Genomic DNA, 18,384 nt, shown 5'->3' with positions numbered 1-18,384 from the left:
TGGAAGTCACAACGTGACAGATATTCAGCTCTGCTAAAGCAAGGAATCAGAGAGCTGAGAGGAATGTTTTAATGAAGCTGAGGGAGGGAGGTGTCAAGAAAATTAAATGGGATTAATAGATTTGATGATGTGATTGAGCATTTTGAAAATTTTTTTCATACGTAATTGACAAATATTTTACACCTATAAAAAATGAATAATAATAACAAAGACAACGAAGTTTGTAGAAATCACAGACAATTATAAAGTCCAAGCAAAACAAAAGGTTACACAAGAAGAATACATCATCATGAATACTACTTGACTTACCATGAATAATATTTACATATTAATATGTCAAAATATGATACAGATTCTTTATTGGGAGCATAAGGTGAAGCTGGAGAGGGGTAATGGTGATGAAAGAAAATTAAATCCTCATCTACCATAACACCTACTTAGTAGTTAATATCTAAAATAATAAATCAATAAATAGCAATATAAATATAAAACTGAAATATTTTTAAAGACATATGGAGGTAGATATGAAAAGAGTTGAAAGCACTTGCCTCTGGGAAATAAGAGGGTTAAGTATGGGTAAGGCAGAAGATTACTGTTTTTGCTATTATTACTGTTGTGGTGCTTATTAGTTATACCTGAAACAGTTTTTTGATTTGGAAACTGAAGGATAGTTAAGGGATTTAGTCAACAAAAATCACATGTAAGGAGTGGCAGAGACAGAACCTAATTTAGGCTTTTAATGTGTTTTCTAGTACAACTTTGCCTCTCCTTAACACAGCAAACCACTGCTAGTTACATGATTACAGAAATGATTTCTGATTTCTACATGAATAAAAACACAAATCAAAACATAAAAGGTGCTAGTGTATAGCCAATTTTCTCTAAATTTGGAGGACTTAATTTATATATTTCCAAATTAAACACACACACACACACACACACACACACACACACACACGAAAGTAAGATGAGAACATCATAGGTCAAAATTTCTTTCTAATTCTCTAGACACAGACAGTATGTTAATCTCCCTAAAACCAAATATAGAATCCTCCATTTCTCCAATATATCCTGTAGCCGTTGAATGCTATACTTCAATAGAAATGCAATATATTTGGGTTAGCTGATTAACATACTAAGAGCTGACAAGGAAACTATTCTCAGCATTTGTGGAGTCTTATATTTCCTAAAGAATTTCACATTCAATCACCTCTTGCAATTCTCAAAAACTAATGAGGCAGTTGAATATATGCAGGGCTTTCTTAATATTGTGAAATGTAGTCATTGTGATTGGCTATTCAAAACTCATCCAAAAATCAGTTTGTAGGTAGCCATTTACTGTGCCAACTTTGATAGAAACAGAGAAATTTTAATTTGTTTTAAAAATATTTAGTAGTGAAGACTACATATAATGCCTCATTTTATATGTTAGTATTTAGCTAAATTATCACTAATAAATGACCAAACATATCCATTAAAAACACACATACACTGTTTCTCTCACAAACACACATTGATGAACAATATGGGATGTAAAAATCATAACCATGCTAAGCTTTCGATAGAAAAAAATAGAACGGACTCCTTCTGCACTCCAAAACCATAGCTAAATTTAACACTTTGGTAACCACTCTATAATGCCATAATAATCTAAGAGAATTGTACTTTTGGAGATGATTCATTATTAAGCAATGTAATAGAAGTTTTCTGCTAGGCATCTTGAGTTTGTAGCCAGTGGTCCTTGGGTCTGAATTAAGCACTCAAATGCATTAAGGCTCTTCTGACAACTAGTATTTGGCCAATTATTGCTCTAGTGCTTTATGAGAAAGATGGCCAGATGTCCCAGTTAAATCTCTGTTTTATACCCACTGCCCTAGCAGAATAACTATTAACTTTCAAAGATATCCTGGTAAGGATGATATTCTACATGGTCTTTCTAATTTTAGGGGACTTCAGTAGTAGAAATGGGCTCAGAAACCATGGCTGTCCCTTAAGTTCAGCTTTCAACCACCCAGATTCCTGATGATACCCTGTTCTTTTGTTATGTTCTATTGCATTGTCAGAGGCTAAGCCAACGAGTCACTTGGATCATGTATTATTTCAACAGTTCTCAAGAGCTCTTAAAGAGTTGTTACTTTTGACAGTGATTAATTTGAATCCTCCTTGGTCTCATGAACTGATTAATAAGAAAGTGTGTAAATAATGTTGACAGATAGATGACTTTATGTAACTCCTGAAGTGCAATTCTCATTCTTACTACCATTCTTTTTGAAATGGAGTCATTCATTTTAGCAGAAGTGGTAAATGAGTAATGGTTAAGAGTTGGGAAAATACATGCCAGCACAGATATTGGTCTCATGAAAATGTATTCAATCCAATGAATCACGTTGTAAGTTTATTTCAAAGAAATTCCTCCTTGAATAAAACGGCATAATACAGAACACTGACATGAGGGGAGAAAGGCAGTCCACAAGCCCGCTGAGTGCGAGTGAAAGCCACCTACTTTATTTGAAGCATGTAAAGGATCCAAAATGACTCAGAGCGTAACCTAAATTATAAAAATGGAATTGAATGTATTGAGTTTTAGAATCACTTTACTAGTGAAATAAAAACCAATTTCTTATAAATCACCTTAAGAGATAATGCAATATGTTGTAAAAAGAAAAGGCTTTGCAGTGAGTTAGCCCTAAGTTTGCATGTTGTCTCTACTTACTAATTAAAAGACCTCTACTATCTTATTTAGTCCCTCTGTGTTTTTTTGCCTTCTACTGTGTCACGCTGCAGTAGATTAGTAATCAAAATGCATAAGAGAAACTTAGAAAACAGTTTGTGTCCAATAAAAGTATTTATTATTTGTACTATTATTATTACTATTAAGACTCAATTATTACTACTATCACTCAGTTACTCAAGGCAGGACCTCATATAGAACAAATTTATTTTCAGGGTGGGGGTGATAGTAGAATTCATTTATGATTCTCTCTCATAAAACACTGGTAAACAAACCTGAGTCCCAGGAAATCTTATTTTATAACATAAATTTCCTTGGTTCAAGAGTGATCGTTAAGAACGACAGAACTCTGTATGTTGCCAATATGTATGGTGATTAGACTTATTTAATAAAAAGCAAAGCTAAATGGCCTTATAATATTCAATAAATAGGCAATTTCTTTTCAGATATATGCAAAATCAATTTGGAAGCAGACATTTTTCTATATATCAAGACTGGTATGGGAGTTTTTTTCTAACCACCCAGCTGCTACAATGTTAAATAAATTAATTTTAATCTTAAATCAGAGATGTAATGGAGAAAAGGGTGATTTAATATGCAATCTCATTACATTTGACAGGCTTATTTATAAATGATTTGCCCCACATTTTGACAAGCATAGTTAATATGTTAATTAGCTTTTAAAAAGATGATGACGGGAAGAGAATGGCAGGCTCTCCTTCTTCACACATCATGTTGGGGAGGGCTGTCACTGATTCCCCAAGGTAGGGCCACTACATATTGTGGCCCCAGAAGCACTATGATGTGGCTGAGATACTATTACTTCTTAGCTACATTAGTCACCTTCTGTTAAAAATTAATCCCTTATAAGTAATCCCAAGTGACCTTCCACTTTAGAAAACAAAGGCCGCTCTAAACATATTTATGAGCTTCTCTAAAGAAACAGAAAGCTTATGCAGAGCAATGACCTCCACGGCTAGAGCAGAACTCCCTGACAGGGGAGGAACTACGCAGATAAGCTGCTTTTCACATCTGCACTTCTCATAATGTGGTTCTCAGTAGTCTGTAAGCCTTTTGGTTTAGAAGCTTAAAGATGAATTCCTATGCCTTGACTTTCAAAGAGTGACAAAATCCAAGAATTAAGAGAAGTTATACACGAGACAATGTCCAATTTGATTCCTCTGCCTAAATCCTCTTTCATGGAGGGAGACAAAGTTATCAAAACCTGTGTCTCCTGCTGTGTTCTGGAATCGCACAGTATGTTTATACCTTGCCACGGTGCTGGAGACCCAGTGCAGTAAATCAACACGGTGAGCTCTGATTTTCCGTCACTTGCTGCCAATGTTAATGCGTATGTGTCTTCATTAATATTTTTACTGCCTGCGGCTATTTAAACAGAAAACTGGAAAATGTAACACTGTGTAGGGATCGTTAGTTTTTAGTTACTACCCTACTGCCCCAGGATGGTAAATGAACTGTAAAAATCGCCTGAACCCACTACCACCTGCCTCCCCGCTATTGTTCATGCATTCATATTTGCACTTCTCCTTGGTGCAGCTGAGCCATGACTCAATTACAGTCCCATTTCCAGTTCTGTGAATACCCAGTATTGATGTCATTGATTATGCAAAAATCAGTGCCCTGTGAACTTCTCTCTAACTGGAAAAATATATACACTTTATTGGACTTAGAGGATAATAACAAAATGGCTTTTAGAAAACGGCTTGGAATGAAATCAGAGTGAGAATGACAGGCATAGCATAGACATAACTCAGATTTTAGGGCTTGAAAATGAAAAGCCATTAAGCATGAGAACTGCTCAAATACAACACATTTACTATTTGGTTTTGGCAATGAATAATCTTGGCATGTAGACAAAAGGGCATTTGGGGTCTTCTACTTTGTATCAGTTTTCCTCCCTTCCACTTAAATAATAGTCTTCCTCTTATGCTTCATTATGTCTCTGTGTAAAGCAAATTAATAGAAAGCACCCAAGCCTTCTTCAAGAGGATGAACACACGCGCACACAGACAGATGTGAAAGAAAAAAAAGGTGGGTGCCCCAGGTTGGGGCACAGGCTGGAAATCAAATACTACATATCAGAAACAGAAATATCAGCAAGTCATAATCCATGTGGTTCTTTGTACGTTAAAGAGCACTCTTAAAGGTTTGGAAAAAATTAGCCACTAGTGTATAAAAAACAGCTTCTTCCGATTATGAGGGTAGAGTCTTAACTGAACTGCCAAGCACTAAGACAAGACTGGCCCCAAGCCACAAATATTTCCAAATTATGTTCTATTAGTAGAGTCCTTAACTGACCTCACTGAAAGACAACCTAGAATTTTCATACTTGAAAAAGAGAAAAATAGTCCGTAACTCGAGAATATTAACTAATATATAATTAATTATTATATAAAATAATTTATATATCCAACTCCCAACGGTGAGGCAAGAAGGAGGAAGGGAATGAGAAAGTTAGTAACTGATATCCTGATGTAGTAACTGACCTTTATTTCCAACCTTTTCCTCCATTACCACTAATGATCAAAATATGTATTTTGCCCAAGCCTCTGACTAGCCTTGGGGGAAAAAAGTAATTGTGTAAACAAACAAACAAAGAAAACTGTGATGAAAAATGAATTAGCTCAGCTCCTTAATAATAGATGGTCACCTTTGTTCTCTGGGTTTTGGAATATGCATTACAATGGTATTAGATTTATTATAAGGCATCACAAAATTTATGACACTAGATTTTAGCCTGTTTGATGATCCAGATTCTTTTATAGCTCTGTTGAAAGCTACAGATCTACACCCCATAAAAATAAATATATTCATGTGTACGTAAAATGTTGCATATATTTTCAGTGGTTTCACAGATCCTGAAATCCTATTCTTGGGCAGGGGGGTGGTGGTTGCTGGAACCTAAATTAAGAAAATCTACATTGTGCCCTACATCACAAGGAACTTGATTGTTTTCTCACTGTAAAATGTTTGGATCAAAAACATCAGGAAAGAAGCCAGGCCCCTCATTACAGCCTAATTTACTGAAAGCCAAGATTACTGAGAGAAGAACAATGAAGTAAGTACATGGCAGGAAGATAAATAACACATGGGGAAGTTTTATCGAGGTCATAAACATTATAAGGACATGTAGCTGAATTCTGCATATGGGGGCATAATCATTCATGGAAGATGATTCCTAGGATAAAATAGCACAAGTGTTATGTGAGTTGTTTTACTTTGAACACAATTGTGAGTCTAGAAAAGAGATTTTTCTACTAATAGAGGACATTTTCAAGTCACTAAGAAGCCTTTCCTGAGTACTAAAAATAAGATTATTCCCAGGGTGCCTGGATGGCTCAGTTGGTTAAGCATCCAACTCTTGGTTTCAGCTCAGGTCAAGATCTCACAGTTCATGGGATCAAGCCCTGTGCTCTCAAGCACAGAACCTGTTTGGGATTCTCTCTCTCTCTCTCTCTCTCTCTCTCTCTCTCTCTCTGCCCCTCCCCTGCTCATGCTCTCTCTCTCAAAATAAATAAGTAAACTTAAAAAAAAAGAATATTCCCTTATTTGATTATTTGATTTAGATCACACTGGATTGGGAGCTCATTATACTTTATAATTAATAATAATTATCCATTAAAACTTATTAATCTTTGGGCTTCCTAAACAGGTTTTTAAGTTTTGCTAAACCATTGTGTGATACCGAGACTCTGTTGAAATTAAACTTATTGTGATATTTTCAAAAAGTAATTGTTTTATATCATTTGGGTTATTTGTACCCAGCTTTCTAGAGTGTACTGCACCAAATTTAGTGCCTACACCAAAATTTTCGGACCACTTAATTTGAGCTTTGTTGTTGAACTTAAACATGTTTCCTACTACTTCCAACCCATACTACTGTTTAGAGATATATACCTCCTTGTTATAAAACAGAGCTACAAATTGAGACCCTTAGAGAGAAAAACCATTGTACTGACAGAAAAATACTTCTGCCCCTTGTCCCTCAAGAACCATTACCAGACACCATCTGCAAGGGAGCCTCTGATTAAGGAATATTCTCAATCATGCTTTAAAAAAAAAAATCCAGCAATACTGCCACACACAGGCAAACACTGCTGCACCATTAATCTTCATTCAAACTATTAGAATGTTTGTCTGGGCATGACCCAGACCAGGCATTACAGATAGATTAGCTAGAGCAAATCTTCCATTTCTCACCACATGTCAAGGCAGGTGGAATATTCTGTTGAGCCCAGGAGGACATCTGGAGGTCTGTACCACAAGGTAACCACTTCATTGGAGTATGTGTGGCTAGGGACAGATTTTGCTCTTGCAAGACCTGTGGAATACAGGAAACATAAAGAAGTTGATAGGCATTAATAGAACAAGGGAATTTAAATTTGAATGTTCACAGTTTTAAAAGGTCAAACATGACACTGTAATACAGAATCACAAATGCCATGTCAAGGTTACTAGAAAGGCTGGGGAAGGTATATTGTGTTCTACCTGTTTCAAATAATGCTAATAACTGATAGATCAATTGTTTTCCTACTGAAGCATCATACATCTGATAAAATCCTAGAAGAGTAAACAAATAATTCATAAATGATTAGATATTACACAGAAGCTTAGAAATCTCTTTGACTTTCCAAAGAATGTTCTATAGAATTCTAGTTCTGAGAGTTATAAGTAAGTGCAACAGAAAAATATTCCAAGGTCAAATCATTTTGGGAAAAGACGGTTTAACAAGTTAAAAGTTAAAACAGGTCTTCATACTGTACTACTTCTCAGTGTTCTTAATTATTCTAATGTGTATTGTGAATCTGAAAGAAGAGAATATGATGCTTTTCTCAAAGGGTTTTTCCAAAGCTTCTTTTTCTTTCAGTGTTCTGTTAAATGCTCTGTGGGAAACATTTATTTAGGAAGATCATCTGAAAACCACCTAAATAAATAATTATAAAGGAATACTTAAATATGAAACAATGGGATGACGAGGTATATTATAATAAATAAAAATGTTTCCTAAGAATTTAAAAATGGAGAAAATGGTCATAGTAATATGTTGTGCTAGATTATGTGCAGTTTGACCTCATAACCATAAAGACTTCAGCATAAAAAAAAAGAATGGCAGAAAATATTTGAATGTCTTCAGTGGCTAGCTCTGGAAAATGGGATCACTCAGTTTTGTTCTTCACTTAATACACTCTTCTCAATTTTTTCCCCAAGTTTCCTACAATAAATATATAATTTCTTTTAAAAATCACAAAATCTATAAATTTTCTTTTTAAAAGAAAAAAATTCAGCTTTCTATCTGGGTATGTTCATTAATGACAAGTGAAAAGTATTATTTATCACTGTGAGGCTCAAAGCACATGTACCATTTTTACAATAAATGTACCATAACATTTATTTTAATGTTCTGACAATTTAAATTTTTAAGTAGTACTTAGGGACATAATTTTGTTCCTGTTTATTAAATACTTGATAGTCCCTTAACTGTATTATATGAAAATGTTAAAATTAAGAGGACAGCTGATGAGAAATTTGTAATTAATTCAACTATGGTTAGAGTAACTCAATTTTTTCTCTAACACAGGTTTTATAATAAAACAATAGTATATTATAAATTGTTTCAAGTTTATAAGTATTCCATATCAACATGTACAAACTAACACACACATATTTATATATGTTCTCCAACTTTTCTATACATGAGTGGAACAACTATTTTTAATAACAGATTTCCATAATAACCTCTACTTCTTTTCTCTGCAAAGTTTGATCCTATCTCAATTCAGGTAAAACTGAACAATAGATAGGACAATCAGAATGGTAAAGTGTTTCCAAAATTTAATAATCCCATCAGAAGATTTAATTCCTCAAATTAGCATGTTTCTATACACAGACCAAAGAAGTACAAGTCCTGAAATAGGTTCTGACTCGTTCCATATGCTCTTGTCAAGTGAAATGGGATGCCAAAAACATTCAGGCTGGATTCCCTTGGTTTTTCTGAGGCCCTGCTGACAGAAAGCTAGGCTAGAGGGATAGGAGAATGAAAAAAATCTGAGATTTTCTTTGACAGCTCAAAAGACCAGGCTGGTTATAGAAAATTGTGGTATTTCCCATTTCAAAGAGAGAATAAAAACCTCAAAATAAGCTAGAAATAGTATAAATCTAAATAATTATGCGATTTTAGGTCCATTATGTTCACTCTGAATGTAAGTTTGTAAAACTGGTTAATACATCTGAAAAATATAAAAAGAAAAAAATTCTTTGTTTCCATTATTGTCCTCCTTCCCATGTTTATTAGGTCAAGGACTACGCAAACACCATTCATATGGGTCATATAACTTCTCAAATCAAGAGTGAAAATGAATTTGCAGTATCTAGCTATTTAATGTATTAAGATAGTTTCTTAAAATGGTTTGCATGTTAATGTGTCATATTGAAGAATGTTACTATATTTTTAAGAAACACTCTTCTGTATCGCTTGAGAAAAACTTTTCTATCCTCTTACTTTGATATAGTCAATTAAGACATTTTCTTGTGGAAATGGTCCTGTATATTGATAAACAAAAGGCTTCAACCCTGAAAATATGTCTGTTCAGTTAAAAAGATTAGTAAATCCCGAAGTTTTTCAGGGAGGGAGCAAATTATTAAAACAATGAATCAAAAAAAAAGTATACCCTGAAGTAGGAATATAACTACATTGTTAATCCATATTTTTGGTAAAGATATTGCTATGTATTTACAGTCATGCATCAAAACACGCTTACTCATGCAGAATTTATTAAACCGCATCCTCCAGTTGAAGGAAAACTGTAGGACAGGATTAATTAGCACAGCATGTGTGAAAGCTCTCTTTCTCTGTTCCTTGTCAGTTGCTATGGTTACACTACAGGAAGAGAGCTACACTACCTTTTAAAAAGGATGAAGTTCATGGGTTATTATCAAAACTTCTTATATTAATGTTTAGTTTGAATTAAAGAGTCAAAAAGCAAAGTGAAATGCTAAACAGATGGGTACAGGTTATTTGCACACTGCCACTTTGACGGAGCATGTGCATAAGAAAGGGGACATCTAAAATGGCTTACATAACAATTCATCATATCCCACTTTAAGAGGTTACCATTTCTAACTAAAGAAAAACCCTAGGACAGAGCAAAAAAAAAAAAAAAAAAATCCTGATATTTAAGTCCTATTGCCAATTATCCAAAGTTGGGCAACCTTGATACTACCTAGCACAGAAGCATCTGAGATTTCCAGAAGAGTGAAGCTTTATAGTTAATGTCTTGCCCAATGAAAGAATTCCTCTACATATCTCTATGGTTATCCAGCATCTGCTGCCACCTTGAACCTGGTTCTCTCCTCTGGGATGGACACAGAATAAATCATGTGACAATGCTTCCAACATTTGTGCCAAACAGACCAGTTGTTCAGCATCAATCAATAGACACTCATCAGGCCTTATCTGCAGTGGACACTGTTGGCCACCCCTCTTTTAAATTTACTCATTTGACTTTTTGGATAGAGAAAAGTTAACAGGAGTGTCTTGGTCTCCATCTAGGATCTTTCCCTATATGCCCTTAACTGCTGGTTTTGGCTAGGGTTATAGAGTCAAACCAGTCATTTCCCAAGTGTATGGAGGTAACTGTGGCTAGTGCCATGTTTTAACATCATCCAGAGGCGATTTCTCACAAGATTTTACCTCCAGCTCACATTTGTCCACAGGTTTCAGATCTGGGGCTATGCAATTCCTTACTAGGCATAGGTATAAAGATATTGTACAGGCACTCAACATGACCCAACTACAAGTCCCTACAGTCATGTGCAGGGAATATGCCATGAGTCCAAGAATAAATGCATTTCACTGCTTCATGTTCCAAAAATGAGTCAAAAAATTCTTTTAGCTGTACACAGATATACATTAGATTTCATGTTCCATGTACAAATTCCAGTGAGTCCCTTGTGCAGACAGTTTAATTGGGCAGGGATTGAGTAACCTCTAATTCTATGAATAAAATTGCTAAACCTAGCATAGGGGTACAAGGATGGCAATTCCCATGTCTCTGCTCAACTCTTTGACCAAGGAATTGAGAAATAACTGGCAACAATGACTTGTTTCTTTCTAATTATTTAGAATGGCAAAAGCTACATGGACTGGCAAAAACCAACTGAAACACGATATAAAAGCATAGCTTCCACCATTTCCCAGAGGACATGTGCTTGTCAGTAGTTTTGTTTTTATATCAGAGCAACTCCAAACCCCTCTCTCAACATATCTCATTTCCCAAACAAAATAATCAGAAAGAGTGTCTTGCTCTTAATCACAAAATCAGTATTTCTAGGACAGCAGCTCTTTTCTTCACAATTTGATTCCAAACAGACATGAAATCCTTGGGTACTTTTTACCATCTGGCAGTTAGTCTGGAAAGGGAAAGACTTCTCTATTCCATGTGCCAGTCCATAGAGTAAGGGCAGAGAAAGGCTTTTATGTATTTTTTTCCATTCCACAGTCCTGGGAACTGGTCAGAAACTTCTTTTCTCATATAAATTTTTAATGGAGTCCCCTCCCTCCTAGAGGATTTATATTAATACCTTATGATGTGCTAAAGCAGTTTGAAAGTTCTTTACTGCTGCTCTTAGAATGTACCAATAAACAACCATCATACAAAACAAAATAAGAAGTATTTTCTTCTGGTGTTCTCCAGAGTTCTGGCTTTAACCTCTTCCCTCTGCACCTGGTAAGTTTTCCTGGGTGATCTGAGTTATTCTCATGGCTTCAGTTACTGTCTATATGCTAATGATCCCAAATAAATATCTCTAGCATCAATATTCCCCTAAAATTTTATATTTTTATATTAAAAAGCCCACTTAGATCTTACGTAGGTATCACAAATATTTTTCCTGTCTCCAATTCTCCCACCAATGTTATCTCCTCCAATGTTCCAGAATTTACCACCAAACATCACCATCCATTATTCAACAAAGCCAGAAGGCTTGTTTCATTGTAGGCTCCTTCCATTTACAAAATTACAGAACTCAATGGATTTTACTTTATAATTTCCCTTTTCTTCTTCCTCCTTCTTAGGTCCCCCTCATCTTTTGCTGGATTGTTACACTAACCGAAAGTCTGTCCATGGCAAACAGTTATCAATTTCAAAATACTTTCTAAACAATAAAAAAAATCTACATTTGTTGAAATTAATTAATTGAAAGTTATAATTTGTTTGGAATACTCTTCAGTGTGAAACTTAATAAAAGATTTCAATGTCCAATCTTTCCCCATAAGCACTATGAAAGTTGGACATTCTCCAATCCCCTTGCCCATTTTTGCCATCATAGGAAGCACGAAATGTGGGTATTTGAGGTTATTTTCATACATTTAATATCACCTGGTATTACTTAAAGTGGAAAAAAAGTTTTGGGATACAATTATAATATCCTTTTCTTTCCTTTGATGAAACATCTTTGTTTTCTTTTTTGTCCAGATTTCTATTTTAACAGAAGCTAGTCTTTGCAGGATTCCAAAAATCCGTTAAGAATGTTTTGATTGGCATTTGTTAGAGTTTTTCAACTGAATAGGAGTAATCTTTGAAAATAAATTCTAATAAAATAAAGTTCAAAAGCCATTTTAACTGGTTAATGCAATATTTTATTTTACTCTGATTTTATTTAATTATCTTTGATTTTTTAAAGCTAATAAATTATGCCTAATTACTACCTATCCTAAAGGGCATAGATTTTTTATCTTCCCTTTTATTTTTTTATTTTTATTTAAATTTAAGTTAGTTAACATATAATGTAGCTTTGGTTTCAGCAGTAGAACCCAGTGATTCATCTCTTACATATGACATCTAGTGCTAATCCCTAAGAGTGCCCTCTTTAATGCCCATTACCCATTTAACCCATCTCCCTACCCATCTCCCCTCCAGCAACCTCAGTTTATTCTCTGTATTTAAGAGTCTCTTATGGTTTGTTTTCCTCTCTGTTTTTATCTCATTTTTCCTTCGCTTTCCCTAAGTTCATCTGTTGTGTTTCTTAAATTCCACATATGAGTGAAATCGTATGTCTTTCTCTGACTGATTTCGCTTAGCATAATACACTAGTTCCACCCACATTGTTGAAAATAGCAAGATTTCACTCTTTTGATCACCCAGTAGTATTCCATTGCATATATATACCACATCTTCTTTATCCATTCATCAGTCGATGGACATTTGAGCTCTTTCCATAATTTAGCTATTGTTGATAGTGCTACCATAAACACTGGGGTGTATGTGCCCCTTCAAAATAGCATTTTTGTATCCTTTGGGTAAATACCTACTAGGGCAATTTCTGGGTCATAGGGTAGTTTTATTTTTAATTTTTTGAAGAACCTCCATACCGTTTTCCAGAGTGGCTATATCAGTTTTCATTCCCACCAACAGTGCAAAAGGGTTCGCCTTTCTCTGCATCTTCGACAACATCTGTTGTTGCCAAAGTTGTTAATTTTAGCCATTCTGACAGGCGTGAGGTGGTATCTCATGGTGGTTTTTATTTGTATTTCCCTGATGATGAGTGATGTTGACCATCTTTTCATACGTCTGTTAGCCATCTGGATGTCTTCTTTGAAAAAGTGTCTATTTAGGGGCACCTGGGTGGCTCAGTTGGTTAAGCGTCCAACTTTGGCTCAGGTCATGATCTCACAGTGTGAGTTCGAGCCCCACCATGGGGCTCTGTACTGTCAGTTCAGAGCCCGGAGACTGCTTCAGATTCTGTGTCTCCCTCTCTCTCTGCCCCTCCCCTGCTCGTACTCTGTCTCTCTCTGTCTCTCAATAATAAATAAATGTTAAAAAAAAAAAAAGAAAAAGAAAAAGTGTCTATGTCTTTAGCCCATTTCTTCATTGAATTTGGTAAGTTCTTTACAGATTTCGGGTACTAATCTTTTATCAGATATGTCATTTGAAAATACCTGTTCTCATTTAGTTTTGTTGTTTCCTTCATTGTGCAGAAGCTTTTTATCTTGATGAGGTCCCAATAGTTCATTTTTGCTTTTGTTTTCCTTGCCTCCAGAGAAATGTCTAGTAAGAAGTTTCTGTGACCGAGGTCACAGGTTGCTGCCTGTTTTCTCCTGTAGAATTTTGGTGGTTTCCTATCTCACATTTGGCTCTTTCATCCATTTTGGATTTGTTTTTATGTATGGTGTAAGAAAGTGGTCCAGGTTCATTCTTCTGCATGTCGCTGTCCAGTTTTCCCAGCACCATTTGCTACAGAAACTGTCTTTTTTTCCATTGGTTACTCTTTACTGTTTGTTGAAGATTAGTTGGCCATATACTTGTGGATCCATTTCTGGGTTCTCTATTCTATTCCATTGATTTATGTATCTGTTTTTGTGCCAGTACCATACTGTCTTAATGATTACAGCTTTGTAATAATAGCTTGAAGTCTGGAATTATGATGCCTCCAGTTTTGGTTTCCTTTTCAATAATACTTCAGCTAATTGGGGTCTTTTCTGGTTCCATACAAATTTTAGGATTGTTTGTTCTACCTCTGTGAAGAATGCTGGTGTTATTTTGATAGGGATTGCATGGAATGTGTAGATTGCTTTGGGTAGTATCTATATGCTGAAAACTATAGAAAGCTTATGAACAGACTTGAAGTAGACACAAATAAATGGAAAAACATTCCATGCTCATGGATTGGAAGAACAAATGTTGTTAAAATGGAGATACTATCCAAAGCTACCTTTCATTTTAAATAACAAAAATGATCATAACATTTTAATACAGACATTCTAAACAAGAAAAATTATTCAAATAATTAAATTTCATATATAGGAGAATTTTGTTTTCTATTTTATATAGAAGATAAAAACAATATACTTCTCTGGGCAATTCTGCTTTATATGAAACCAACAGATGTGATGATGGTAAGACCAATTAGTCAGAATCCTTTGGCTGACTACCATATGAGAAATATGCTATTGTTGTCTGAGCATTAGCCTGCATACTGGAAGACTTGCAAAATGAAAAAACAAAGTGCCTTATAGTGGTCCTGACACTAACTACTTAGTTGTGTCTCACTGATTAAGTGACTTAAGCTTTCTTGCTATGTTATGTGTAAAATAAGGGGGCTGAGATCAGATTTCTCAAGCACCCGTGAGTCGGCCACCTGTCTCTGTAAATAAATTTTGCCAGAACACAGGTATACCCATTCATTCAATGTTATCTGTTGCTGTTTTTGTGCTCAACACCATAGCTGAGTATTTGGCAGAGATTATGACCCATAGGCTATATCTGGTACTTTAAGAAAGTTTGTTGACCCATGGGTGAGAGCAAAGCAACTTTGAGTCCATTCAAGTACTAAAACTCAGTGATCCTAAGGAAATATTACTAAAAACCTTGTTCATTAAATGTGTGAAGATCATATAAGTTCAAGTTCTTTAAAAGGCTTTCAAGTAAATAATTCCACCTCAGTGATCCTCTTCCATCACATCTGCATTAACAGAGAATGCAAAGTCATTTTCCGTACAGTGGATCATCACTCTCACAGCTCAGTGCCTTACATTCCATGTTCTAGTTTCTGCTTCTCTTAGTGAGACTCATAGTTATTCCAATGCTAGATGACAACACAATATAGAAAATGAATTTCATAATCAGACTAATTTGGCAATTTACATGAATTTCTGTATCCATGCTGATTTTCTTTCCCAATAAATTAGAGGAAAAACATACTAAGTTCATCATAAGAATATCAGTTTTAAATCAAGACATAGTACTCAGAATTTTTAGGCCATGTGGTTATAAATATGTATTAATATATACCCCAAATATTATATGAGTATGCAGTGGTATGTGTTAAAGAAAGATTGTTAAATAATCACAACTATAACGAGGTCAAATTAGGTAAAAATAATTATGATTTTATGCCAGACGTATCCTTTGTGCTTAAACGGAAAGAAGGCAATATGTAAAGATGACATTATCATACATACATAGCATTTGAAATGACAACATAAGCTCTCATTAATTTTTAGCTTTTAAGGGGAATAAGATTTAGAGTGAGTGTTCCTCTGGAAGGCCTATAAGAAAATCATTCCCATTTCTTTCCTAAAACACCTAAAATTTTTTTAAAAGTCAGGGGTGGGGTAATGCAGTATTTTTACCTGATTTTACTAAGGATAATACTAAAATATGAAAAAAAATCAGTGATCAGTGAATATGCTGGTGCTTATAATAAAGAGGCAAACCTGATGAGAATTTAATGAGAAGTTACAATCTGTTAGGTTTTTAGATATACGATCTCATTTACGCACTGCAACAACTTAGAAGGAAGCATGATTATTAATATCCTAACTTAACAGAAAGGAAACCAATTTACCCCAGGTCACACAGTAATAAGTGGCCATGCTAGGATGTGAATACAGGCAGTGCCACTGCATCCTCAGGAAGACTGGGGACCTGGGAACAAATGTTCTCAGATTTTCCTGGGATACATCTAGATGGAGTGGCATAGACTGAGTGACTCCCAAGTCCAGAGTGGTGGAAGGTCAGCCTGCTGGGAGAGGAACAGCAACAGGGTGAGGACAGGAAAGAGAAGTGAGGAGAAAACACAAGCTGGTTTTACTGGAAGGAGGTTCCAAAAATATGAGTAAATGAGAGAAAATGACCAGTGTTGTGTAGGGAGCCTCAGACAACAATCACACCATGGGCCCTCCAGGAAAAGAGACCTTTGAAAAGAAAGTACTTTGGAGAAATGCTCAGAAACCTTCAGTTAGGTTCTGATTGCTGGAATTTTTATTCTAACTTCTGGAATGAGAGCAGCTCTCACGTGCTGCTTTGTTTGCTTTAAAGTGGAAAGTGGCAGAAAGCAGTAGCCCCAGAAATGGAGCAGTTAGCCAGAGACGGTGATAACTTAGAGAGAAATAGCTAAAAATTTTTTTAAAAGGTGGATGTGGATGTTGTTAAAGCTAGTCTGTAGGATATGTAATGAAACAAGAAAAAGCTCTTCTGAAGTATCCTTACTGATGTGGATTTTTTTAACTGAGAGGTTTTTATGTGTTTACAACAATAAGTGTCCCAATGAATCAGTTCAAATTAATGAGGCAATTATTGAGCCAAATGAAGGGAAAAAAGGTTTGGGTCATACTGAATATATATTTTTTATTTTATGGTTGCTACCCAATTTTTGTGAACTATTTTCTCCTGTGCTTTTAGTTTTTTTTCTTTTCTCTTTATATTATTTGAGCAGAGATCGAGTTATACTTTGGGGTCTCCATACTATACTCAATACAGGATTCCAGACATAATTAGAAGAAAACGTCTACTAAAAGACATGCACACTTTGACTTTATTTTGATGATTTTAAAACATGTTTTGTGATACCTGGTGACATTCTTAGTTGCCATGTAATTGGAGTTGGGTGTCACTAATACAGTAAATAAATAAACTTCAAATCTCTATAAGAAGGTATATGGAGCATTTGGGGAATATTTTCAAAGATACATTAATTCCATGAAATAAGTATGTTTCACAATCACTGCAGAGATGAGTCATGGAGCTTTCATGCTGGAAAGGATCTAAGACAGGCTGTACCTTCTATAATATTATCTTTTTTTGAGAGAGAGAGAGAGACAGAGAGAGAGAGAGAGAAAGAGAGAGAGAGAGAGAGAAAGAGAGAGAGAGAAAGCAGGGGAAGGGCAGAGGTAGAGGGATAAGGGAGAGAGAGAATCTTAAGCTGGGTGTGGAGCCTGACACAGGGCTCAACCTCACCTGGTGAGATCATGACCTGAGTCAAAATCAAGAATCAGATGCTTAACCGATTGAGCCACTCAGGTGGCCCATTGTTATCACTTTTTATGAGAAGGACAGGGAGGTTCACAGTTCTGTCCATTTGACCTCCACTGCATCAAATCCATCCTCTTCTTTCTGTCCTCACTGACACTGACTGCCACTTTAGTTCCTTAAACTTGCCCTTCTGGGCCTTGAATCTATGGAAGAGCTCCTAACTGGTCATGCAGCCAGCACGTTTGCCCTTCCTATTCCTTTTCCCTAGTCTGAGGAAGAGACATTTCCTTGCAGTGTGTAAGAGCTTCCTCTGTGTGGTCAGGTGGGATCACCATGTACAAGCTATCTGATTTGGGGTAAGTGGCTTAGCCTAGCTGAGTTTCACCTGTTTCCTCTGTGAAATCCATGTAGTAACTCTGCTGGATATCCTCCATTTAACTCTCCTGATGCTTTCTCCCCTACCTCCACCTTCTACGCTTCCCAGAGGCTGATCTTAATGGGCCTGGAATTACAGAATCCTTGGCCCCCTGACCTCAAATTGGGTTTGACCAGTGGGAAGCCCACTGACCAAAGATCAGAGGACCAGAGGGAAGGAAAACAGCAAGATTGGTGTGTCTGTCTGTACTCCCCCTTACCACCCCCTGCTCCCTGGTTCCTTCCCAACTTGACAGGTAAATGGCAATGGCTAAGTTCTCCCTTGAAAAGCTGCTGCTCTTGCTCATTGGGTTCCAGAATCATTTTCTCTATTAATCCCTCAGGGGAGTAGTGGTAAAGGCTCCACACTATCGCTAGCCTACAGGGGTTTTGCATCTTTTACCCTGCCCACAGTTTCATAAATAGTGCCTGCATCAGACTCTCCTCCATCACCCCAATTGAGCTGCC

The 18,384-nt window shown here is 35.8% G+C and overlaps 1 protein-coding gene across 5 annotated transcripts in view; it reads right to left on the bottom strand.

Moving 5' to 3' along the window:
- Positions 1-18,384, bottom strand: part of CDK14 (cyclin dependent kinase 14) — a 626,953-nt gene that overhangs the window by 244,337 nt on the left and 364,232 nt on the right. For all 5 annotated transcript variants that reach the window (XM_049641422.1, XM_049641423.1, XM_049641421.1 and 2 more), the window contains one exon: positions 6,953-7,073. In XM_049641422.1, the coding sequence (XP_049497379.1) occupies positions 6,953-7,073 (121 nt within the window). The remainder of the gene's footprint in view (positions 1-6,952; positions 7,074-18,384) is intronic.

The sequence above is a fragment of the Panthera uncia genome, chromosome A2 (genome assembly GCF_023721935.1).
Source record: "Panthera uncia isolate 11264 chromosome A2, Puncia_PCG_1.0, whole genome shotgun sequence".
Classification (NCBI taxonomy): domain Eukaryota; kingdom Metazoa; phylum Chordata; class Mammalia; order Carnivora; family Felidae; genus Panthera; species Panthera uncia.
This window is presented reverse-complemented; position numbering and strand designations above follow the sequence as displayed.